Here is a 25,368-nt window from a genome sequence, read left to right as displayed (position 1 = left end):
AAGAAAAATCGCCTTTTTGTTTCCGAGCTCGGAAGCAAAACCGTGCCTCTCACGAAAGGGGAAAAAAGAGAAAACACGGTTTTTTGTTTCCGAGAGGCACGGCTTGCAAAAGCGAAACCATGCCTCTCGCGAAAAAGAAAAAAACAAATCGTGTTTTTTTGCGTAATATTTTTTTATCCAAAAGCTAAGGATGATTGGTGAGAAACCGAAAAGCCGAAAAAACCCGAAAAAAACATCTAAAAAGTCAAAAACGCGTGCGGAAAAAAACAAAATTTGTAGGAAGCCTCCAGAGCGCGACACGTGACGGCAGTTGAGAAAGCGCCGCCCATCCCCAAGTGACCCTTGGGGGAGGCTGGGAACGGGCGCTCTCTAGTTAGTTTTTTTTTAGAATCGCTGTTAGTTTTTTTTGAGTGGCCGCTGTTTAGTTAGTTGCTGCCGTGGTTGTCTGGTCCAGAGGCCTGTGTGGTTGTTTGGGCTGCACACGGGCAAAACCTTCGGCCCAACTCCACATCCGTCAGGAGGCTAGGTCGGGGGCCCATCTCCACCAGTCTCCGTGTTTCCTCTTCCTCCGGCCCCTGTCGCCTCTCGTGCAAGCACCGCACCGCACCGGCTCTCCCCTCCCTCCCACCCATCCCGTCGCCCCGTCGCCGACGCGTCCTGCCGCCGGCGCCCGACCGATTCGCCGATCCACGCACAGCCCGAATGGAGCCGGCGGAGGCGGAGGCGGGAGGCGGCATCGCCGCCGCGAGGAGCAGCCCGGCCGCCGTGCAGGCCACCAACGACGACGCCGCGGCGAGCAAGCTGTAACGCCCCCGCCTTGTCCCCTCCCCTTCCTTCCTTCCCCACCCCGCCGCGTCGCTCCGCCTCATTTTCCACTGCTTTCCAGCACGCGTGTGCGTTCTCCGTTACTGTAGTAGCGGCTGTGATTTGCGGGAACGAGCCCGGCTAGCTCGTCGGATGCTCAGCTCCTGTGCTTGCGCGCTTTCCGTCGCAGCAGATCGAGGCCACGGGAACGTTTCAGCCAGGGTTTGCTTCGTGCGCCATGCTGTTTCCTAGTTCCATACGAAATCTGCTCTTAGCTTATCTGTTCTCACACTCCCCTTTCTGCAAGGGATTATACAGTGAGACAGAAATGTCATTATATATGAGTAAAACTCTGTTTGTGCTATGGATCGTTATTGATCGAGTCAATTGATGGCCTGAATTGCGGATAGCAGATAGTAGACACCTCGTAGTTAAGTGCTTGAGGTGCAGAGCAGACTTGGGGCTGACTTATATGTTACCCATGTGACATGATCATCTTCCTTTGCAGGTCCTGTGTTACCAAAGGGTACATGAAGGATGATTACGTGCACCATTTTGTTAGGCGGACAACAAAAAGGGCTCCAATAATCAATCGTGGTATCGTAGTGCCTCCATATATTTCTAATACGGTTCTCTGAATTTAAATCATGTTAAGGTTCTAATTTCTTATCTTCAAATGACTTTGCAAAGGCTACTATGCCCGCTGGTCTGTTCTTAGGAAACTTATGCTCCAGTTCCTCAATGCTGGGAGTGGCAGTGATGATCACAAGAGGAAACAGATATTATCTCTTGGCGCTGGCTTTGACACGACATTTTTCCAGTTGCAGGTTAGTCTCCTAACTCCATGTTTCATGTACTTCACGAGTTGCTGCTTACTACCCATTTACTGGCCCATTTAATATGCATCACAAAACATTTAAGCTAAACCTAAATCCGCTGTGCCCTTCATTGTCATTAACTAGCTGACTGCGTTCCAGTATTCATGTGGATGAACTATTTTCTGTTTTGGTTGGAGGAAGCGATGAAGGTCAAAATACATAAATTGAGATGGTGCTTTTATAGTATTGATTTACCCATTTCTATTTCTGCCTTGTATTTTTATTGTAGGATGAAGGGCTTGCTCCATACCTTTATGTAGAGCTGGATTTTCAGGAGGTATGGATTTTTTTTTTGCTTTATGTATTCAAGTGTATCTTACTACTCCACACAGTATCATTTCTGTGTAATTTTTTTACTATGCTCGTTAATGTATTGTATCTTCCTTCTGAACACCAGCTTCTTATCTTTGTACAAGCAAGTAATTTCTGACAACTTCTGATGTTTTGCAGGTAACCAGCAAAAAGGCTGCCATCATCAACCACTATAATGACATGAAGGAAAAATTAGGACCTGATGCTTCTATTTCAATAGGTAGTTCTCTCATTACTCTAATTTTTTTCTACTGCCTGCCTAGCCCTATGTGCATCTAAGAGCATTCAATTTGCCACAATTTCTGCGTCATGTGTTTGGTTCCTGTCATGGTTGTGGCTGGCTACTCATATGGTTCATATGTCACCGACACAATCATTACCAACCTTTTCCATACATGTGGCTTCAATTTTGTTTGTCACGTTCTACACACTGCTTGGGCTTAGCTGTGGCGCATTAATCTTGAACCAAACGTGTTCTAGACTTGTCCACTAATGCCACTACAATTCCTTTTTATGCATATCTTGTGCTCATGTTATCTTGGTTGATGTATATTTTGCAGAAACATAATGTTGTTAACAACAAGCAAGACTGATTTTTGTTTTGTTTTGTAGTCAATACCAAATTTGACAGCTTTGATTTTTTTTGGTTTATTTATACAGAGCTTATTTACCCAGGTTTCTTTCAAATTAGCCAGTCCCGTTGGTTATAACATGATGTGTGTTGGCTTATAGCAGGTTAGATTTATGGTAGGAAGCATAGCCTGTTGGTTATTGCAGTAGAAAGTTTCTGCTATACTTCCATCTTCCATTCTGTCTGCAAGAAAAATTCCCTTTGTTAGAACTTAAACGGAAAATGTATCAGTCTTAGTTCTAACAATTGTAAGTTGAACTGTTGAAGTGATCATTCCTTGTCACTGAATTTGCTATTTCTCCGTTCTCCATGTGCCTGCACAAAAATTGACAGTGGCCAAATATTTCAGAAAAAGGCGAAGTGACGAGTACAAATTACAAGCTATTTTCTGCTGATATTCGTGATATACCGAAGCTAGATGCAGTTATTCGCATGGCTGAAATGGACCCAAGGTATGTTATATGCATCCTGTGTTCTCCTTCATTTTTTATTCTCTTTATGCTGCACAAAGTGGCCACATTCTCTGCTACCTTAATCAAATGTTCCACCCTGCATGATGCTCACATGTTATAACTAAATTTTATGTCATGTTTATATTAACGTACAGTCGTAATGTCACATCAACTGAAAATAGGGGTTTCTATTGTCGTTTATTGAACATATCTTGGTTCACTTTTGGATTATTTTGGATGAGAATCTATTTTATCTGCTAATGATAATTTGATTGGCTTGAAGTTATGCTGCAGAGTTATTTCCATTGTTGACTTGAATCACAAGCCAGTTTTTCAAGCTTTTGATAAATCTTTCTGTTGTCATCAGCTTGCCGACCTTTATAATTGCAGAGTGTGTTCTAATTTACTTAGATCCAGCTTCAACTGATGCTATTGTTAGTTGGGCATCCGAGAAGTTCTCCAGTGCAATTTTTTTCTTATATGAGCAGGTTGAACAATTCTCTTGTTGATGTACTCTTTTGCACCCTTATATTTGATAGCTTTTGGCACTGCTGACTCCTATGTGGATGCAGATCCATCCAGATGATGCATTTGGGGAGCAAATGATTAGGAATCTTGAGGTACCTTTTTACCTGTGTCACACGCTTTCACTGTGGTGCATGGACCATTTGTCTTGAGGAATGGTTGAAAATTTTGGTATACCGTCTTATGTAGGAAATATATACTTGAATACCATTTCTATTTCTATGATAAAGTTCAGCTAATTTGATGACACCAAAGAAATTGCTTGACTTCAGTTATGTGCTTCCAGTGATCAAGAGACCTCCTTTTTATTAATAAGAGGAACATATATCTTATAATAAGAAATACTCCCTCCGTCCCAAAAGTAAGTGTTGCTGATTTAGTACAAAGTTGTACTGACTTTGTTCTAAATCTGTTGCACTTATTTTGAGACGGAGGAAGTATCATATCAGTTAATTGATATCTTGACACGCAATGGGGTCTGCAACTGAGTGTGGAAGTTGTCAGGTAGATTATTTAGGGATCTCACTTGAACAAATGTAAGTTGTGGCCTTTGCTGTGATTCATTCACCACAACCTATGTAATGGCTATTAAATCGTTTTAAAACTATGGAAAGATTGGTCGGTAGCTGTATGGCAATTAAAGGAGAGAGCATATGGTGTTATTGTATCCATAACTGAAGAGTGAGAAGGCAAACTAAAATTGCAACATGATGGGAACTGTTCGGTCTAAAGTCAATTGCCATGTTGAGTGTGTGATCTGAATCTATTTGTTTTAGTATCTCAATTGACCGAGTACATCTTACTTGTATGAATGAAAATAGATGGTGCTCTTGCTGTTGGGTAGCACCTGTTCTTTTCTCTGCTGTACAGATATATATATTAATCACTGAGGTATCTGCCACTTCATCTGTAGCACTGATTCATAACTTAACACTTCCTGTTGTGCTACTAATGCAGAGTAGAGGATGCCCCCTCCTTGGCATAAATGCTACACCAACCTTAAGTCACAAGGAAAACCTTTTTCTCGATCATGGATGGAAGGTATACATTTGACTAACACTGAAACTAGAATATAGCAATTCTTTTCTGGATCTTACGATTGTTTTTTTCAGAGAGCTGTTGCCTGGGATATGCTGAAAATATACAATGATTTCATTGATGGTGGAGAAAGGCGTAGGTAATGTTTCCAACAGCCTCTGAAAAATAAATTTTATCTGTCCATAGTGTTTCAAATATGATACTGACAAAAGGGGTTAAGTTCCGGTTTATGTGACTTTGCACTTGCTGGTTTTGTTGCCGCCATAACTCACGGAGCTGTATGGTTGCAGGATTGAGCGGCTAGAGCTGTTTGATGAGTTTGAAGAGTGGCATATGATGCAGGTAATCACGTGCAAACAACTGCCTAACAGTTGAGGGATATGATCGCATTTCCCATACAAATATCGCTCTAATTTATGCGCTCTTCTGATCTTCCATGCACTATATTTTCTGTTTTCAGGAACACTATTGTGTTGCATATGGGATAAACGACCCCGAGGTTAGCTTTTGATTCTTTCAGCACCCAACCGTTCTATCTAAAAGGGAGAGATGCGCACAGGCATATCTGATGATTTTGGGATATATACGTTTTATTGGATCTTGCTCCTGCGAGGCTCAAAGTGCAATCCGCAAGGACTGACAGGTTCTCTCTTCCACTTTCAGGGGATATTTGACGATTTCGGGTTCAAGGAGTAGCATCCGTCTGCTTTAGCAGGCTGGCATCAGAATTGCGCGTACCCAAGACGATTCGAACCAGAGAAACCCCACAGAAACAAGTCTCCTGGTTCAAGTTGTACATTTGCAAAAAAAACAGTGGCTATATGTATGTTGTACTAGACTAGTAGCACATCGCTCTTTGCCTCTGGGGTGTTGTGGTCAGAAGTGTTTGGAGCAAGACCTTGACTTAGTCACGACAGCATGCTGTTTTTGGAATGACGCAAAGTTTTCTGGTTGAATGTACACGTGATTGTTATTTGCTGGTAGTTTCTGCCGTTGGTTACTAAAAAATAAACCAGAAATAGTTGTCCTGCGAAACAATTTTATGAAACCATTCGTTGGCATGAAAAAAGCGACCGCAAATTTTACTCCGCTGATAGGATGGACAAACTGAAGTTTGTGGCTAGCATGAGGCTGCGAGTAAACCTGGGAATAGTTTGTAATCCAGACTAAAACCAGCCCAATTCATACGTGTATAAGTCCAGTAACCAAACCAGATTAGACCAAACAGCAAGGGATGCAGTCCAAACCAATCCAAACTGTACATATTTTCAATTCAAACCCATCCAGACCATTCTCTATATACAGTTTGTACTCCGAAGTTTCAAACCATGGGCGTATCCAGTGTTTAATTACTGCCATAAGAGAGGCGTCGGGCGGCTGGTTAGCTGCTGTTGCATGCCTACTAATTTCCATCGCTGTTGTTCTTAAAATGCGCGACCAACGAAACATGCATGCGTGCAGGTGGATTCTAAAGCTAGCCACGCACTCACAAACGGATTCACCATAGTACCTACAAAAAATGGATTCACCATGCTCACAAATGCATGACCGAAGCCTTAAACCCCCTTAAATGCCCGGGTGGACGGCCCGGTCCAAAAAATCTGAGGACGTGACAGACGCGAGTGACATAGATCTGTAGGCGGAGCAGCAGGCAATCGTCGATTCATTTCTGTCGGAGGCGGAGGGGGAGGCCAACCGCCGTATCCAGACGGAACAGGAAGCGGACATCGACGAGATGCTTGCCTTTATGAATGAGGAGGAGGAGCTGGAGCCCATCTACCAGGCGCCCGGCACAGAGGTCGTGGACATCTCCTACAACGAAGCATAAACTAGTGTGGTTTGCGCAGTACGTAGGATTTCGTTTGTATACTTTGTATGGATCTAGGGTATAAAATATGAGGTACTCTTTTTTGCGGATTGAAATATGAGATACTCGGATGCATTAAATAAATTATATGGTTGTGACCGGTCAGTCGGTCACTGCCCGCGGACGCGCAGGTCTGCGCGCGTTTGAGGGGCGTCATTTAGTGTCCGCCGCTGTAGATGCTCAGTCAAACATCCCAAACCCGCCTCATACGACCGGGCGGGCCACCCGGTTACAAATTTTTAACCCAGACGGGTGCCTCAAACGGGCCTTAAACGCCCGGGCTGACCGGCACCCCTCATATCCAGCCCAATTATGGAGGGGATATGGGGCGCTCGGGCGCGTCCACCACGTAGGACTGACGATGGGGGTCCCACGCGGACTCGCCCGAAAACCTGGCGGTCCGACGGACGTCTCCTCCGTCGCTGCAGTGTGAACGGCGCGTGGCGCCACTCCAGCTTGCCGCGCGAAGCCAAATCCGGCTATTTAAGCCAAGCTGCCTTCGGACTCGCCGGAGCCGGAAGAGGAGGAGGGAGAGCTGCCATCAGAGCCGATGAAGGTGGCGAATCCGGAGGAGGGCGAGGCGGAGCAACCTGCTCCGGGGCTCAACAAGGCAGAGGCGGAGACGGAGTTCATCGTCGCCCAAGCCGTGGAAATGGTGGAGCAACAGGCCATCCTGGAGTCCATCCAGGATGAGGCCTATGTGGAGGCTGACCGGCAGTTCCTTCGGTGGGAGCAGGTGGCGTCCGACGCATTCTTTGCCAAACTCGATGTGGAGATAGAGGAGGAGAATGCCGGAGCGGGAGCCAGGCAAGGAGATTGTCGACATCTCCGCGAGGAGTGACTAGATAATCTATGTAGTACGTACTTCCTGCGTTCCGAAATATAATGTTTAGAGATTTTAATAGAAACTATATATGGATGTATATGTAGACATATTTTTAAAGTGTACATTCATTTATTTTGCTTCATATGTAGTCCGTAATGAAATCTCTAAAATGACTTATATTTAGGAACGAAGGGAGTAGGTTGTAGCGTTTTCATGCTTTTGTGGATTAAGAATCTAGTATGAGATGTCCGGATGTAGTTGTGCTAATTTGAAAAGCGTTTGGTCACTGTCCGTGGATGTTTGAGGGGTCATATTAGTCATATACGAACGTAGATGCTTTAAGCCGGTACGTGGTCTACACACAGCCGTCAGCCCGCCTCCCTGATATTCCTGGTGCACCACCCGAGCCCATGGATGGTAGTTTGGGTTCCGCCACGCCGCCGTATCCGCGGTCTGAGCAGTAATGACGAGAAGACGTTGCCATTACGTGCGAGCCGTGAGGAGGAGAAGCTAGTGGCTGATTTGGTTCTCGGTCCATGGGTTGAAATAGCTTGGGATTGTTTGGTGACCAGACCGAACCAAACCAAACCAACAGTGGCGGAGCGTGACCAAATCTTAAGAGGGGGCCGATTTCATATAAGAACACATCATATGCATAAAAAACTACTAAGTTGTAGAACATATGCAAGGAAAATTAGAGGACCATATATATATATATATATATTGTACTTCTATACACAAATACAGCAGGTTCACAAGCAGGTTCACACATACCTGAGCATTGTTGATAGGTAAATTTTGGTGCTCCAAAAGAACAGACCACACCAAACAGTAGTGACACCAAATGACCAAAAGACAATAAACAGAATCAACTAGCACTACTGCCAACCAACTAGCACTACTGCCAACTAAAGATACGATCTTCTATTCTTTCTACTTTTGAAATCAGCAATTATATCTTCACAAGGAATTTTTGATGCAATTTCTCGTTCAATTTGTAGCAACAAACTGTCTGCAAGAAAATCATCTTCCATTCGATTACGTAGCCTTGACTTGATAATCTTCAAGCTCGAGAAAGCACGCTCAACACTTGTAGTGGAAACCGGGAGAGTAACAAGCAATCGAAGCAACCTATCAAGCAAATTGTAAATTCTATCTCGTCCTGTCTCAGCAAAGCATCGGCATAAAGAAGTTATGGTGATGGGCTTCTTCAAGTCTCCACTGTTTTTAGCATCTGCAGCAAAATGGTTGAGCTGAATCTCCAACCCATATCTCTCTTGTTGTGTAAAATCAGCCGGATAATATTTCTCCACCATTGAACATATTTCCTTAGCATTGAATGATGTAAATCCATTTCTTGGAATCAATGTAACACTAATGGATAAGAGATCCATCACTTTCTCATTGAACCTAAGATTCAATTCATTTAGTTGGTTGTCAATTGTTGCTCGAAATATCTCCACTCGTAGATACCTTTCTCTAGTAAAGTGACCAGGTTGACGACGAGCACGCCCACCACGCAGAATGTATAGTTCTTCCATGTCTGGAATATCTATATCATGCTCCACACAGAACTCAACAACATTTCCAATGAACAACTCCCATCCTTCATCTGATCTCATCTCTTCTAGAAGTACTTTTGTGGAATGCACTAGACAAACTGCATTTACTATGTCTTGTGCTTTCTTCTGTAAAGCCTTCCCAAGATCTTCGCTAGTTTCCAATATTTCTTTCATCATGCATAGGATAAATACAAACTCAAAAGAGGTCAAGTAAGTGAAAGAAGTATCACCATCAGCCCAGTTTGCTCCAGCTGATGAATCTGCGGCTAGATTTTCTAGAACAACTCTCACTGGATTGAACATATGCATAAGGCTAGAAATCAAACCTAAGTGGGAACCCCATCTAGTCTCTCACTAGTGCAGAACCGGGCAATAGCACCGGTTCGTCAGGAACCGGCACTAAAGTTTCGGCACTAAAGGCCCCCCCCTTTAGTACCAGTTCAGCACGAACCGGTGCTAAAGGGGAACCACGTGGCACGAGCCAGCTCCGGGAGCCGGGAGCCCTTTAGTACCGGTTGATAACACCAACCGGTACTAAATGGTTGTGGGTTTTTGTTTTATTTTGTATTTTTCAATTAAATTTGTGTTATCAAATTAATTTAGGATTGTTTTACGTTATAATGAGTTGTAGTCGTCGTCATCATCATCATCATCGCATATTAATAAATAAATAAACTCTAGCTAGCTAAAAATCATCATAGTCGTCTAATTACCACTATTTAATCATCATAGTCATTACCGCTAGCTATCTAATCATCATCAACGCTGGCTAGCTTAAAGAGGAAACATTCACTTTGTAACAGAAGCAAAGATATCATCAAGTTCAACATAATCATCACCAACATCGAAGTTCAGGACACGGACATGAGACAAGTACTAATTAAGAGCTAGCATGATGAACTAGTAGCTACTGATCCTGCCGCTCCCTCTCAGGTAGAATAGTATAGAACATGTATAGCTCTCCTGATTCATCATATTGGAGCATGCAGATGAATCTGTCTCCTAATCTTGGGTTGCGCTTCTCCTTACTGCCCCCTAGTACTTCTCTGCGATCGTTAACAATTTTGCTCCAATCTTTCCCTATTAAGCATTCTTTGCTTTCAGAAATCCTGAATGCACTCATGTGCAATGTAGGAAATCTTGGTCGTAAGCTAACCATTGACATGCGACCTTTTGTCTCGATCCACTGAGGCACAACTGTCATCGGAAGTCCCTGTTGAAGAACATCGTATAGTAATTAATATACTAAGCAATGAAAGTTTAGCTTCAAAAATAATGTATGCAAAAGATGCACTAATTAAGGACAAATATTTAAAATCTTACCATCTTTCGATTATAGATGTGACCATAGTTCAATACGATCACCATTGGTCGCACGTTTTGAGTACTAACATTTCTAAGTTTAGGAAAAAAATTGTCTTGACAGTATTAAGATCCTCAAGCCATGAAACATAATGACTTATCTCCTCGCAGTTTAGTTGAGCCCCGGGGCAGTAGTAGGTCCTGTCTACCAAGCGCCGGACATGTTTGCTTGAACCGAAATAAGCTGACAATACAAATTAGTTGTCAACTATTTTTGAATAAACTGTATCAAAGACATAAACATATACATGCATGGTTGAGAAAAACTCACCAAATGGTGGAACTGGAGGCGTTTGCACATCGACCCAGATGTCTATATTACCTTCAATATCATCTTCCGGACGAATATCAAAGGTGATAACCATATCAGGCTCAAATGCATAAGCCTTGCATAGTGCTTGCCAAGTTTTGCATTCAAAATGGGTGTATGTGTCTCCATTATATAATTTGACGTTGAAAGTATACCCATGCTCCGTCTTCAAGTAAACTCTCTTTACCTCCATATTATCTATAGCACTAAAACTTATCTTATCCAAGACAAAAATTCTTGCATGGCAGGGGATGCGCTAGTAGAATAGTGAAAATTTAAAATTATAAGTTGAAGCAAATGAAGCATAAGTTTTGCATTCAAATAATAATTGACAAAGTGACTTACTGTATCAACTTTGAATGTCTCATCCAGCTTGATGCTGAAGCGCCTACCATCAACAAGGAAATTTTGGTCGCACAGGCCGCGCTGGTCTTCACAGTGTTCGCACATAATGAAATCTTTTTCGTCATCAGATGACATTTCCTATGTTCATATAGGTGAAACATTAAACACCTATATCTAGCTAAATATATATTCATCTAACATTTGACATTAATATATCTACCTATATTCATCTTTAACAATTGACATTACTTTTCTATCTAATTCATCTAACATTCGACATTAATCTAATATTTATATAAACTCAAATTATATATAAAAAATTAAATAAACAGAAAAACACATTAACAAATAATATTTTACTTAGATCATCAAATCTCAGATACCTAAATTTTCTTACTAAAAATAAACTAGTTATATTAATTATTGAACTAGTTCAAATCTCATATACCTAAATAAACTAGTTCGACAAATTTCTTACTAAAAATAAACTAGTTATATTAATTATTCAACTAGTTCAAATCTCATATACCTAAATAAACTAGTTCGATAATTTTCTTACTAAAAATAAACTAGTTATATTAATTATTCAACTAGTTCAAATATCTAGTTCGACAATTTTCTATCTATAGCTAATTCATCTAACATTCGATCATCTAATTAACTTTTCTAAAAAATAAAAAATAAGTAAAAAAATGTGTGTGTGTGTGTATGTGTGTGTACGTATATATTTGTGTACGTATGTGTGTGTGTGCATGTACGTGTACGTATATATGTGTGTGTATATGTGTGTGTGCCCCCGTATGCCGCCGCACCGTACGTACGAGCGGGGGTGCCGGCGTACGGGGCGGGGGCGGCATACGTACGGGTGGGGGCGTACGGGGCGGCGGCGTACGTGTGCGACGACGACGGTCGACGGCGGCAGGGAGAGCGCGAGAGACGTACCGTGAACGACGACGGACGGCGGCGCGCGGCGTTCGGGGCGGCGGCGCGAGACGGCGACGACGAGGGCGGCGGCGGGGACGACGACGATGACGACGGACGACGGGCGACGGGCGGCGACGACGGGATCGAGCGGCGCGCGGCAATGTCTCGCGAGAGGTTGGAGACGAAGTGGGGAGATGAAACTGAAATTTTCGTAAGTGCTATATATATAGGATGGGCCTTTAGTACCGGTTTGTGGCTCCAACCGGTACTAAAGGCCTATTTTCGCCAGGCCAAGCGGCGGGAAACGAAGGCTTTTAGTACCGGTTGGAGCCACCAACCGGTACTAAAGGGGGGCCTTTAGTACCGGTTGGAGCCACCAACCGGTACTAAAGGTCTTGCGCTGCCACCCCAAAGTTTAGTCCCACCTCGTCCGGCGAAGGGCAGCCGCACTGGTTTATAAACCCAGCCGCGGCTACCTCTTCGAACTCCTCTATATAGCAGGCTTCTGGGCCTAATTAATTAGGGCGCGCTGCCCTGTGAGTCTGCTGGCCCTTCTGGGCCTGCATTTGCACACCCTAGGTCTGGCAGACCCACAGGGCAGCGCGCCAACAAATTTTTATATAGTTTTTTCTTTTCTGCATTACTTATTTTCTTTTATTTATTTTTGAGTAGTTTTTGATATAGTTTTTTCTTTTCTGCATTATTTATTTTCTTCTATTTATTTTTGAGTAATTTTTTTTATAGTTTTTTTATTTTCTGCATTATTTATTTTTGTATAGTCCGAAACCCTGATACTCCGAAAGAGTTTGTCCAGTTTGTACATGAAGTGCGTCCAGTTTTTGCCGTGACCCTCTTTACTCTTTCGCGCATGCTATGCGGGTGATATGATGATACCATGCCAAGTTTCAACATTTTCAGGATTCATTTTGTAGTGATTTTCAATTTCACGGTCATTTAGCTCTCTAAACAATTAGGTAAATGACCGAAAAATAAAAAATGATGTCAGAACATGTTGGAAATTGATGACGTCGCTTTAAATGTTGCATACTGAACACAAAAGAAGTCCGGAGTTCAAATAAGTTTAAAAAACATTGAAGTGGCCATGTAACAGATGAGTTCTCGTCCGAAACCCTGATACTCGGAAAGAGTATGTCCAGTTTGTACACGAAGTACGTCCAGTTTTTGCCGTGACCCTCTCTACTCTTTCGCGCATGCTATGCGGGTGATATGATGATACCATGCCAAGTTTCAACATTTTCAGGATTCATTTTGTAGTGATTTTCAATTTCACGGCCATTTAGCTCTCTAAACAATTAGGTAAATGACCGAAAAACAACAAATGATGTCAGAACATGTTGGAAATTGATGACGTCGCTTTAAATGCTGCATACTGAACACAAAAGAAGTCCGGAGTTTAAATAAGTTATTAAAAATAAAAAAGAGGTGCAATGCTGGTTAATTTGCTTCAAGCCATTCGGAATAGTGTAGACTGCACTGCACATAGCTCAGTGCAATCTATGCTATTCCGCAAGGCTTGAAGCTAATCAACATGTAGGTGAGCATTGCAACTCTTCGTCATTGTCTGTACACTCACGGCTTATAAACCGCTCATACTGCCTCTCTCTTGGCGAAGATCATAAGATAGTTTGGTTAAATTGCATTACTTGTAAGTCCAGTTAATATGGATGCTTATGATGCAAGAGCAACAGCAAAAGTGAAAATTTGGCACAAATAGGTAGTTGTGTAACTAAAATAGGTAGGAGGAGAGATAGCTCTTATGTCACAAAAAATAAGTTGTATCAAACCTTTTATGTCGGATCTAAAACAAACCAATCGGTATCGCCATCATACAGCCCAACCGTGGCTCATGATGCATATATATGCATATCAAATGCACGGTTGGACGTATGATGGCGAATCCGAATGATTTGTATTCAGTCGATGAACTGGTAGATGTATGCAGTCGATGAACTGGTAGATGTATGCAGGGAAGGCGAGAGGTGGGCTATATATAGGGTCGTCTGGCTCACAAAGTGATTGTGGTAGTTTCGATCCAACGACTCACATGAGCTAGGAAGAAACACCCTTGATCCAACGACTCGCAAGAGCTAGAAAGAAACACACGATCCATGTGATTCTTCCTGATTGGTGGGATGCATATTAGTACCCACTCTGGGCTTCGGTGAAAGTTGTAGTGATACTCGGAAAGAGTTTGTCCAGTTTGTACACGAAGTGCGTCCAGTTTTTGCCGTGACCCTCTCTACTCTTTCGCGCATGCTATGCGGGTGATATGATGATACCATGCCAAGTTTCAACATTTTCAGGATTCATTTTATAGTGATTTTCAATTTCACGGTCATTTAGCTCTCTAAACAATTAGGTAAATGACCGAAAAACAACAAATGATGTCAGAACATGTTGGAAATTGATGACGTCGCTTTAAATGCTGCATACTGAACACAAAAGAAGTCTGAAGTTTAAATAAGTTATTAAAAATAAAAAAGAGGTGCAATGCTGGTTAATTTGCTTCAAGCCATTCGGAATAGTGTAGACTGCACTGCACATAGCTCAGTGCAATCTATGCTATTCCGCAAGGCTTGAAGCTAATCAACATGTAGGTGAGCATTGCAACTCTTCGTTATTGTCTGTGCACTCACGGCTTATAAACCGCTCATACTGCCTTTCTCTTGGCGAGGTGGGACTAAAAACAGTTTGCCATAACATCATTAGTACCGGTTCGTGGTACGAACCGGCACTAAATGGTGATGGTGGGGCCATAGCCTGACCGCAGGCTGACACAACCTCTTTAGTACCGGTTCGTGGCATGAACCGGTACTAAAGGTTCGCCACGAACCGGTACTATTGATCGCCGCCATGAACCGGCACTAATGTACACATTAGTGCCGGCTCTAATTCAAACCGGCACTAATGTGCTTCACGTTTGACCCTTTTTCTACTAGTGTCTCCTAGTCGCTTCAATGAGCGTATTTGATTGGCTCCTTTGCCTGTTTCAATCTGATCGATAGCAAGCAAGCGTGCAATCTCAACCACCTGGGCGTCATGCAACTCATCATGTCGCTTTGAAGAGGAGTCAACTGTGTTTATAACAAAGTGAAGTTTCTGAAAAAATTGGGTGATTGGAACCACATCTCTTGCTGCACCAACAAGGGAGAGTTGCAACCGATGAGCATAGCAATGAACATAATATGCATAGGGACAATCTTTAATGAATAGAACTTGCAATCCATTCAACTCTCCCCTCATGTTGCTTGCCCCATCGTACCCCTGGCCTCGAAGATTTTGTACATCAAATCCATGTTTGGATAATACTTTACACAACTCCATCTTTAGTGTCAATGCTTTTGTGTTGGCTACATGTATGAGATGAAAGAATCTTTCTTGGGAATAACCATCTTTATCAACAAATCTGAAAACTAGTGCCATTTGCTCTCTTTTGGACACATCACATGTTTCATCCACAAGAATAGAGTACTTTGAGTCCCAAATTTCTGCTCGAATATGCTCCCTGACTTTCATAGCATAAATGCTCAAGATCTCATTTTGAATTTCGTGTGATGTGTATTTGCAAACTTGTAGAGCATTGCCAAGAACTACAGCTTGAACATCAGGGCAGAATTCTGCAAGAAGCTTCAACATCTCAAGAAAGTTACCTCTGTTTCTTGACTCCAGCCTCTCATCATGGCCTCTTAAAGCACAAGACTGAAATGTGAGCCACTTTACAACCGCAATCGTAGTTCTCAGCCTTAAACGATCCTTTTCTTTATCCCCCATGGTCTTCACATCAAAGATATTTGCCAAATGGTTTGACTAATCCAATAAAGCATGGCCATCTCTCACTGCATTGTTATGTTGTGAGCAAGGACTTGATCCCATGTGAACTAAAAGTGCACACTTCTGTCCATCATGAACTTTCTTCCAATTATTAAAACCTTGTGTTGTGAAGACATCAAACCCACCTCTTTTCTTCCTATTTTTGCTAAAGAGAAAGCAATACAGACAATATGCACAATGAGAGGTCAATGAATACTCCAGCCATGATGGAAAATCACGAAAATAGCTGTACTGAAAACGTCTTTTGTGTCCTGGTTTTCCAATAGCTTTATATTTCTTTCGTTTAGGTTGATTGGGACCCAGCCTCAAGTAAGCTCTTCGTACCTCATCTCTTTGGTTTGGGGGGTACTGCCAAATTTGTGGACGTAGTGCAGGATCTCGCTCCAACAACTCAATGCCTCGAAAAGTGACATGTTCGTTTGCTCTTTGTTCTACATCCGACACATCATCATCTTGCATCTGATTTTCCTGCACATTATCATCTTCCATTTGGCCTTCTTGTGCATCTTCAGCATGTCTTCCATCCATATATGGCACCAATGCTAGAGCATCTGGAGCTAATCCCTCATCTCCTTTTCTTTTAAAAAAAGACTGCATCTTCTGTTGTTTCACCATTGCTACCTAAACAAATATTTATACAACATCAAATTTTCTATCAAATAATCAATTGGGTAGACATCAAAGTTACCAAAACATCTCAACTCGTCGGAATTAACAGAAGCAGTGAGTAGCAACAGTTGATTTGCATCCAATTAATCAACATGAGCCCTAAATCAGTCACTGTACCTAGCAATAGCAAGAAGCGGATGAGCTAGCGTTGTGAACTAGACGAGCAGAGGAGGAGGAGCCGCTGTGCACCTAGGCGAACTGGGTGTGGGCCGGTGGGCGTGTGGCCGCTGGCCACTGGGTGCGCCGCTCGTGGGTGCGGCCACTTGAGCAGCCGACTGAGAAGGGGAATGCCGCCGACTGCCGTCGTCAGTTGCCGCCGCCGACAGCCGTCGTCAATTGCCGCCGCCGACCGCCGTCGTCGAGGAATTAGGTCGCCGACGCGGCGATGCCGGACGCGGAGGCAGGGAGGCAGCAGGGTGGGGATTGGGGATTTGGGGAACAACTCGTTGACTCACAACCAGGTGTTGGTGTCTCGATCTGTGCTGTCGAGCGGTGCTGCAAATGGGCTGCGGCTTGTGGACAGTGGACATATCTCCTGATGGGCTGGGCCAGATCGCAAGCATACCTAGTAAAAAAATTCACTTTGGAAAGGGGGGGTCGTAGCCCAGTTTCATCTCCACTACGCTCCGCCAGTGCAAACCAATAATAAGAAAAATCCAAATCAAACCAACTTACATTAGGAACTCAGCCCGTTTTATTCAAACCAAAAGAGTCCAATAGGAAAACTGATCCAAAACTGGAGTTTGAGTCCAAACCATTCCCAGGTCTAGCTGCGAGCGTATGGAACTTCATAAGTTGATGATGCTGTGTGGTGTTCTCCTAATTTGTTGCCAGACAAGCTAGGTGCGGTGTGCTGAAGTGTTGTTCTGCTGCTACACAATGTTGAAATGCCCGTTCCCTTAACTGCTTGCTGTAGGATTCGGGTTAGAATGCATTCGAAGCAACAACGGTTAGAAGATGCAGCTAATGCTTAGTTTTCATATGATGCAGGGTCATGTGACTTCTTTTTCTTGGCTTAGCTGCCAGGCTGAGTTATTACTTGAGTTTGCGTATATGCATGTCAGTGTAGCTGATCCATCCACAAGCCCAGCATTTTCTAGTGTCAGTTCACGGGATGCTTTACTGGCAGCGGTTTCTTCACTGTTTTTGTAGCATTGCTCCATGGGATGCTTTGCCGGCAGTGATTAGACATTAAACTAAGCTGTCGTGGCGTTTCGATGCCCAGGCTCATCTGCACCCGGTAAGAAAAAAAATCAAAATAAATACTAAAAAGTTCAAAAAAAATTCAATTTTTTTTGTGGTAGATAATTTAATGTGTGAGATCCCTTTCAATTTTTAGATTATTTAGACATCTGAGCAGCTCTCAACAAAAAAGACAAATCTGAATAGTAAACATTTTCAGACCCCAAATTTGTCTTTTTTGCCGAAATCTACTCAGATGTATAAATGATTTGAAATTTGGAGTGAACCTCATGCATCAAATTATCCACCACATAATTTTTTTTGGAATTTTTAGAATTTTTCTACTACTTATTTTGATTTTTTTTGTCAGGGCAGGTGCAGTTAAGCCTGGGCTCAGAAGGATTACCGGTCTGGCATCTTTTAAATTCCTGACTGGATGACTACCTGATTTTGGGGGCATCGACTTCACCTGTCCATCTGGGGTTGCTACCTAGTACTACCACCATCCTGGTTTATTAGTCCCCTTTGTAATTTGTGCTAAATTTTAATAAAAAATTTAACTGACAAAATATTAACGCATGTCAACAAAAAAATATATCGTTGGGTTTGTATTTGAACATAGTTTCAATGATATATATTTTGGTGACATGCATGAACATTTTGTTAGTTAGATTTATGATTAAAAATTTGCACAGATTACAATGGAGACTAATAAATCAGGACGGAGGTAGTACATACATACCTACCGCTTCTTTTTTTTCATTAAAACTATTAAACAACCTAAGGTCGGCAAGTACAAACATATCTAGTTGCTCCACAAAATGCATCTACATCCCAGAGTCAATAGAGCATTCATAATTAATTCAGGTGACGGCATTTGCATCTTATTACAAAACTGGTATGAAACTACGTTGTTCGACTAATTGTGCGTCGTAGACTCTAGAGTGGGTGAAAATGCAAAAAAAAAAAAGACTCTAGAGTGGGTACATGTTGATCTCACCTTGGTTTGTCATTGTCATGGTTAGCTAGCTCCTGGTCTAGTTGGCAATTGCCATGAAATGGATGCATGAATGCAAGTACTGCCTATTGGCGCATGGGGGCCAGAAGAGCAGACATTAGGGCGGCAAAATGATCAGATTAGAGGATAAGTGCATGTCACACGCAACAACTACATTGGCTACACCCTAATTTATTTCATCTGTTTTGGGACGGTTTGGCGGAGACTCCAACCCGAACAAAGATACATATCTCCTCTCCTGTAATCATCTTCCCTCCTGCCAAGCAGCATAGCTCCACCCTCTTGCCCTCAGCTGAGCAACACAACCCAACACAATTCTCAGGCAGGCGAGCGACACCCCTCACCTCACCAGCGACGACCGTCTCCACGACGTGCGGCGGTGGGCGGAGACGACGGTCGCCGGCGACGAGAGGATGCTCGCGGCCCTCAGCGCGGCGCAGTGGGTGGTGGGCAAGGCGCTGGCCCCTGTGGCCGACGGCTTGCTGGAGGCTTGGGATGCCAGCAAGCGCTTGGGTCTCAACATCGAGGCCCTGAGGATGGAGCTGCTGCTCGTGCAGGCCACGCTCGAGACCGCCAGCCGCAAGCAGATCGACGGCCGGGCCATGGAGGATCTGCTGGGGAAGCTGGGGCGCTCGGCGCACTCCGCCGAGGACTTGCTGGACGAGCTGGACTACTTCCGCATCCACGATGAGCTCCACGACATGCACGACGCCACAGACCAGCATGCCAAGGGGTGCTTCCATGACCTTGCCCTCAACGCTCGTCACACCGCCAAAGCTGTGCTTGGTCTATCCGCGTGCTCGTCTGCTGCCTGTTGTCCTGGTGAACCTGGGGAAGTGGAAGGTGCCGGACGACAGGTCAGCTGTTGCATTTGGCCATGTGGTAGTAGGCAGAGGTATCACGGTAATTCTTCCTCAACGCCGAGCACCAATCAAGTTGATGAGGACGGCGGGTGCATGCTCAAGCTCGGTAAACTCCTCCCTTGCTCATATTTGCCGCATGTTCGTGATGATCATTCTGGCCAGCCAACTCACTCCGGCGCGCCACGGAGAGCAACACCAATGCCGGGGTTTAATAGGGTTGATGTCTCTGAAAGAATGAAGCGTGTCATAGAGCAACTGCAGCCCGTGCGTACAGAGGTTACCAAGGTTCTGCAGAGTTGTGGCCATATGACTGTCCCAGATATTGCCAAGACTCGTCCCATCACCACCGGTCAGAGTATAGAGCCAAAACTGTATGGGAGGGACCGTATCATGAATAGCATCATACATGATATGACCAAGGGTAAATACCGTAGTAAGGATCTAACCGTGCTTCCGATTGTCGGTCCAGGGGGGATAGGGAAGACAACTCTGATACAACACATATATAGAAACCAACAAGTTAGAAATCACTTTCAAGTCGTTATTTGGGTATGCGTGTCACTCAAATTCAATTTGAATAAGCTTTTGGAAGAGATCGAAACATACGAAGGGGAAAAATATGGCAGAGTTGAAGAGCTGATTGAGCAGAGATTAAGATCTAAAAGGTTTTTGCTTGTACTGGATGATGTATGGGAGTTTAGTGACGAGGATGATTGGAAAAGGTTATTGCTGCCACTCAAAACATCACAAGAAAAGGGTAGCATAATTCTACTCACAACTCGGTTTCCAATAATTGCAAAGATGGTTGAAACAACTGATCATATAGAGTTGGAAGGATTAGAATCCGAACAATTTAGAAAGTTATTCCTTAGATTTATCTTTGGTGACGGGCCCTTTAAAAGTGATCATAATTTTTTGCTTGACACCGGAGATAAGATAATGGAAAAACTGAAAGGCTCCCCTCTTGCTGCAAAAACTGTTGGTACATTACTGAGGAAGTGCCTTAATTTGCGTCATTGGAGAAGAGTTTTAGAAAGTAAAGAATGGGAGAGACGGACCGGTACCAATGACATTATGCCTGCTCTGAAGCTTAGCTATGACTATCTTTCTTTTCATCAACAACAATGTTTCTTCTATTCTGCACTATTTCCAGAAGATCACGAGTATAGTACCACTGAGCTAATCAATTTGTGGATAGGACTAGATATTTTACAACCTAGTACTCAGAATCAAACATTGGAAGATGTAGGTTTAATGAATTTGAATGATCTGGTCACACATGGATTTTTCAAAGAAGAGGAAACTAATGGCCGTGTGCGTTATGTAATGCATGACCTGCTACATGATTTAGCACTAAAGGTTGGGTCTCATGAATGTCTTACAGTACATCATTCTAATGTGGGGTCAGTAGAAATTAAGCCATCCATTCGTCACTTGTCTATAATCATTGATGATGATCATACAATGTCTGGTGAAAGCTTTAAGAGCCAATTGAGAAAGTTGAAGACAAGATTGAAGGTTAAAGAATTGCATACTTTGATGTTATTTGGAGAAATGGACGAAAGCTTTGCCCAAATTTTGGATTATTTGTTCAAGGAAGCTAATGCCCTTCGCTTTATCCGTTTGGTTGACATGCCGTCTTTTGCGGGGTCCACATTACCTAACAATTCAGCACTTGTCCACCTACGATACCTATGTCTGGGGACAAAGTATACGAGGGAGATACCGCTTGCCATTTCTAAGTTCTATCATTTAAGGATTCTAGATCTTGGATGGTGGCATGGTTGTTGTGATTTGCCGAAAGACTTGAGCAACCTTGCAAAATTGCGTCGTTTTTATACCCCAAGTGATGAGCTTCACTCTCATATTTATAATGTGGGGAAACTTACACTCTTAGAAGAGTTGAAGGTATTTAAAGTCAATAAAGAAAGTGAAGGATTTGAGCCAGAGCAACTAGAGCATTTGACCGAACTAAGGGAGCTTGGCATGTATAACCTTGAGAATATACACACCAAAGAAGAAGCAACCAAAGCAAAACTGATTGAAAAAAATTACTTGGAGAGGTTAACATTAGATTGGGATACAGAGCGGTCTAATAGCGAGCCCGATGTGGAAGAGGTGGTTCTTGAGAGCCTTCAACCACACAGATATCTTCAAGAGTTGTCTATTAGAGGGCATGGAGGCCCTTCTTGTCCAACATGGCTGGGTGATAAGCTCACTGTTGAAGCTCTTCAATCTCTTCATCTCGTCGGTGTTTCTTGGCAGTGTCTCCCTTCTTTTGGGAAGATGTGGGATCTTCATACATTAATATTGAAGCATATTGCGGCAACAAAGGAGTTTGTTATAGAGCAAACCTTTTGTGGGCTAAGAAGGCTTGAACTTGTTGGATTGGCAAACTTTGAAAAATGGGTACCATCACAGGATGTTCATCATATGTTTCCTCTTTTGCAAGTACTGGTTATTAGAGACTGCCCTAAACTCTTGGAGTTGCCATTTTCAAACCGCATTGTGTACCCACTAGATCAAGACTGGAACATCGATTGGTTTCCCAAATTGCAAGAGCTTCAGATAGAGAACTGTCCAGAATTCTTGTCAGTGGCTCATATCCCCTGGACTGAAACTCTTCATTCTGTAAAAATACGAGGCGTAAATCTACTGGAGAAGCTTGAGTACTCAAAATCATCCTACAGGGTAGGATTGGAGATTGTTGGGAAGGGTGATCGACAGATGTTAGATCAGGTGTTAGCGTTCAATAACTTGACAGGTCTTGAGCAGCTGATGCTATCCGCCGGCTCGTTTTCCTCTCCTTGCTGCTTCCTTTTCCCGCCCTCTCTGCAATACCTTATTATCTCCGGTGTGGAAGGTATGGGGACACTGGAGACGCTCTCAAACCTCACGTCTCTCACCCGATTAGTATTGGAGAACTGTGGAGAGGATCAAAGCTGCAAGGGTCTGGGGCCTCTCCTTGCCGCCGGGGGACAGCTCAGGGAATTACTCGTCTATGGCAGCCCTAGATTCTTTGTTGGATGGGATCCCAATCCCAGGCGGGTGCTGCAGGATGGAGGAGGAGAAGGGCATGAGCTGCTCGCTTCCTCCCCGAATTCATCCAAACTGCAGGAGCTTTGTACGGATGAGGCCATGGGACTCCTTGCTGCGCCCATCTGCAGCTTCCTGTCTTCCTCCCTCGCTCGCCTGCATCTCTATGGGAACCAAAAGATGAAGTGCTTCACCAAGGAGCAAGAGGGCGCCCTTCACCTCCTTGCCTCCCTCCAGGAGCTCGAGTTTTCGATGTTCGACAAGCTTCAGAGCCTCCCTGCAGGGCTGCACAAGCTTACCGGCCTCAAACGATTGGAGGTCCGCTCATGTCCGTGCGTCCGGTCGCTGCCCGAGGATGGCCTCCCCGAATCACTGCAACAGTTAGATGTGTGGCTCTGCAACAACGAGGAGCTAAAACAGCAGTGCAGGGGGTTAGCGGGAACCATCCCAAAAATCAATTAGGCTGATCCAAGGTAACGAAAATATATTTCTTTGGTCTTTCCCACGCTTTTATTGCATTATAATCTAATCAGAATTTGTTTCCATCTAGTACTATGCAGGCATTTGCGTTGGCCCTCTTGTCCATTCTTCTAGACTTGCGGAGCTCTTTCCATAGACGCGTACGTACTTGCATGACATGCCGACCTTGTGGTCACCTTCTTCCTCCCCGTACATAAATCTGGTAAGTACATAAAACTGGAGCCTTTTACTCCGTACAATGTAAATCATATCAACTTCCACTTATACTAGTCACCAGAAAACAAACTTCCATTTATGTTCCTGCAGTATCATATTTCCATTTTTCTTCTTAACAGTAGTGAAAATAGTTCTACTAAAGCATTATTTGAGATATGTTTCTCCACACCCCATGTCTTCTCACAACTCATGAAAACCACCATAATTATCAGCTAGTGCTTTTTGAGTGTTTCTATTTTTCTTTACCTAAATGAAAATCACGAAATCTGTGATGCAATCACCATCTATTTTGTTTCTCTATGCAGGTCCTAACTAGTTCGTTTTTGTCAGGACCAAAGTTTTGCATTCATATTTGGGTTCTTTTCATTTATCGAGACCTGGTAGTCTACTCGGCTAGTTTGGGTGTCAGGATCATCATATCACGGAATAAGTACGGAATAAATGAGGCTATTGGATCATTCTACTGATATTGAGGTTAGCCATTTATTCACACACTGCTACATTGCTATCGGTATCGGCCACTTCATGTTTAAGGCAATGTAGTGCATTTTATTGTTACGATGAGCCGACACTAAATTAGGATGCCACTAAATTCCGACTTGCTGCACAATTGTTTACATGCGAATCTTGCCCAACGAGTGATGGATCTGCAATTAGTTTCTCAGTACTCTTGCTATTATTTTCCCTATTTCTGTTAGACACGGTACTGTTAGTCGAGCTGGTGCCAAATATGATCTTACTTATGTACTCCCTCTGTAAATTAATATAAGAGCATTTAGATCACTACTTTAGTATTCTAAACGCTCTTATATTAATTTACGGAGGGAGTAGTTTTGTAGATCAGCCTCCTTTGAAGCAAAAGATGTGGTCGGTTCAGGCAGTCTTGTACCACACTACGTACAGCCATGCAAACGTGGTTCTGCCCGGCAGACGCACGCAGTTCCAGAAATGATTCTTGAACTGTGTGGTGCACACTCGTGAGTCTCTTGTGAAATCCTTGGCCTGGTGGTATGTATCCTTACTGACTTATTCCTCGTCACATTCTTTCTTAGGCTGCAGTGAACCAAACACATGAGCCTACGTACACTGGTCATTCCTTTCCTTGATTCAAAATCGCTGCGATGGGAGCTACAGTCAGGCAGCGGCGAAGTGGTCAGCATTTGCTTCCCCAACAACAGAACGCTAGCCATCCGGCTTGCTGCTGGGTGTTGGAGCACCGAGCATGGGCACCGTCGAAACAGGGTGGAGAAGCAGGCATTGGAGAGGAAGAAGGGGAAAAAAGGGGGACGTATGTCTCCCAGCGATTGGCAGTTGCAAAGGGGAGGGGTAGCAGGGGTGGCGGCGGCTGGTGCTGGTGCTGGTGCTGGTGGAGGATGAAGGGGACTTCCGACCATGAGATGGTAGTTAGTTGTATCCTTGTAATACGTACTTCCTTCGTCCCATAATATAAAAAGGTTTTTAACACTATTATGAGATAGAGGGAGTACTTACGTTTTTCTTTCCTTCCTTCTTTTGAACAAGGGGTAAACCAAACAACAAGGAGTTTTTCTATCATTTCTCTTCCTCACTTATTCCTCTCTTTCTCCTGGACGATGGTGCGAAATGACGATCCCACTTCCCACACACAGATAGAGATCCACCATACTTTTTCATTTAGTTAGTACTCGTAGTAGTAGACTAGCTTGCAATCAGAGGAGGAAATACTTGATGAACAATACTTTTCAGTCCACTCGGGGGAAACCCTGGATCTTCTCAGGATGGGAAGACGGTGGCATGCATTCCGGTGTCATGCTCCTCATTGAAGGGATTGTTCTTGGAATGGACACCGGTTCGAGGGAGCAGTGGATGTCTGGGGTGATGGGGTTGTCGTGTCGGTCCCTGGGTGTTGTAAGACTTCTGTGGCAACAACAACAACAACGATGAGCGACGTTGGGTCACGACATAGGCTGAGCTAGGTAGTCAACTCTTTTTTGACGAACGTGTCCACTGGTTTGTCTAAGGTTATTTGTTGTGAAGTTGGAGTTGTGGCGGCAGAGGCCGGATGGCGTTGATGATGGGACAGTAGGTGTCTACAGAGGCCGGGTATATACCCATGGTGTTTTTTGTGTCCCTTTTATTTATTTTTAAAAATGCCTTTTTTTGTTACAAAAACAAACCAGCCTATTCGGTGATATTCATGGCACCGGCCTTGCATTTTTCCTCTTCGTATCCCGCCT

The 25,368-nt window shown here is 43.6% G+C and overlaps 3 protein-coding genes and 1 pseudogene across 3 annotated transcripts; 2 read left to right on the top strand and 2 right to left on the bottom strand.

Moving 5' to 3' along the window:
• The first annotated feature begins 597 nt into the window (after positions 1-597).
• SBI1 (Leucine carboxyl methyltransferase) lies at positions 598-5,613 on the top strand. The gene is made up of 13 exons (XM_048687356.2): positions 598-803; positions 1,313-1,401; positions 1,495-1,631; positions 1,912-1,959; positions 2,133-2,214; positions 2,975-3,077; positions 3,445-3,565; positions 3,650-3,697; positions 4,560-4,643; positions 4,715-4,779; positions 4,931-4,982; positions 5,101-5,139; positions 5,304-5,613. The coding sequence occupies exons 1-13, from the start codon at positions 703-705 to the stop codon at positions 5,334-5,336; spliced, it is 1,002 nt and encodes a 333-aa protein (XP_048543313.2). The 5' UTR covers positions 598-702; the 3' UTR covers positions 5,337-5,613.
• Positions 5,614-8,241: 2,628 nt separating this feature from the next.
• Positions 8,242-9,204, bottom strand: LOC147957789 (uncharacterized). The gene has a single exon (XM_087534971.1). The coding sequence runs from the start codon at positions 9,202-9,204 to the stop codon at positions 8,242-8,244; it is 963 nt and encodes a 320-aa protein (XP_087391097.1).
• A 5,557-nt stretch (positions 9,205-14,761) lies between these two features.
• LOC147957788 (uncharacterized) lies at positions 14,762-16,303 on the bottom strand (annotated as a pseudogene).
• A 2,489-nt stretch (positions 16,304-18,792) lies between these two features.
• LOC125518301 (putative disease resistance protein RGA1) lies at positions 18,793-24,560 on the top strand. The gene is made up of 4 exons (XM_087535611.1): positions 18,793-22,929; positions 23,007-23,138; positions 23,483-24,129; positions 24,205-24,560. The coding sequence occupies exon 1, from the start codon at positions 18,971-18,973 to the stop codon at positions 22,916-22,918; it is 3,948 nt and encodes a 1,315-aa protein (XP_087391737.1). The 5' UTR covers positions 18,793-18,970; the 3' UTR covers positions 22,919-22,929; positions 23,007-23,138; positions 23,483-24,129; positions 24,205-24,560.
• Positions 24,561-25,368: the final 808 nt, after the last annotated feature.

Source organism: Triticum urartu, chromosome 7A, assembly GCF_056163025.1.
Source record: "Triticum urartu cultivar PI428250 chromosome 7A, HENAU_Tu73, whole genome shotgun sequence".
Lineage (NCBI taxonomy): Eukaryota > Viridiplantae > Streptophyta > Magnoliopsida > Poales > Poaceae > Triticum > Triticum urartu.
Note: the sequence above shows the minus strand (reverse complement) of the source record. Positions and strands in the feature narration are given on the sequence as shown.

Coding starts and splice junctions, on each gene's coding strand:
- LOC125518301 (XM_087535611.1), top strand. CDS start 18,971: ATGCTCGCGGCCCTCAGCGCGGCGCAGTGGGTGGTGGGCAAGGCGCTG.
- SBI1 (XM_048687356.2), top strand. CDS start 703: ATGGAGCCGGCGGAGGCGGAGGCGGGAGGCGGCATCGCCGCCGCGAGG. Junction 1,402..1,494: donor GGCTCCAATAATCAATCGTG/GTATCGTAGTGC, acceptor GACTTTGCAAAG/GCTACTATGCCCGCTGGTCT. Junction 3,698..4,559: donor AAATGATTAGGAATCTTGAG/GTACCTTTTTAC, acceptor CTACTAATGCAG/AGTAGAGGATGCCCCCTCCT.
- LOC147957789 (XM_087534971.1), bottom strand. CDS start 9,204: ATGCATATGTTCAATCCAGTGAGAGTTGTTCTAGAAAATCTAGCCGCA.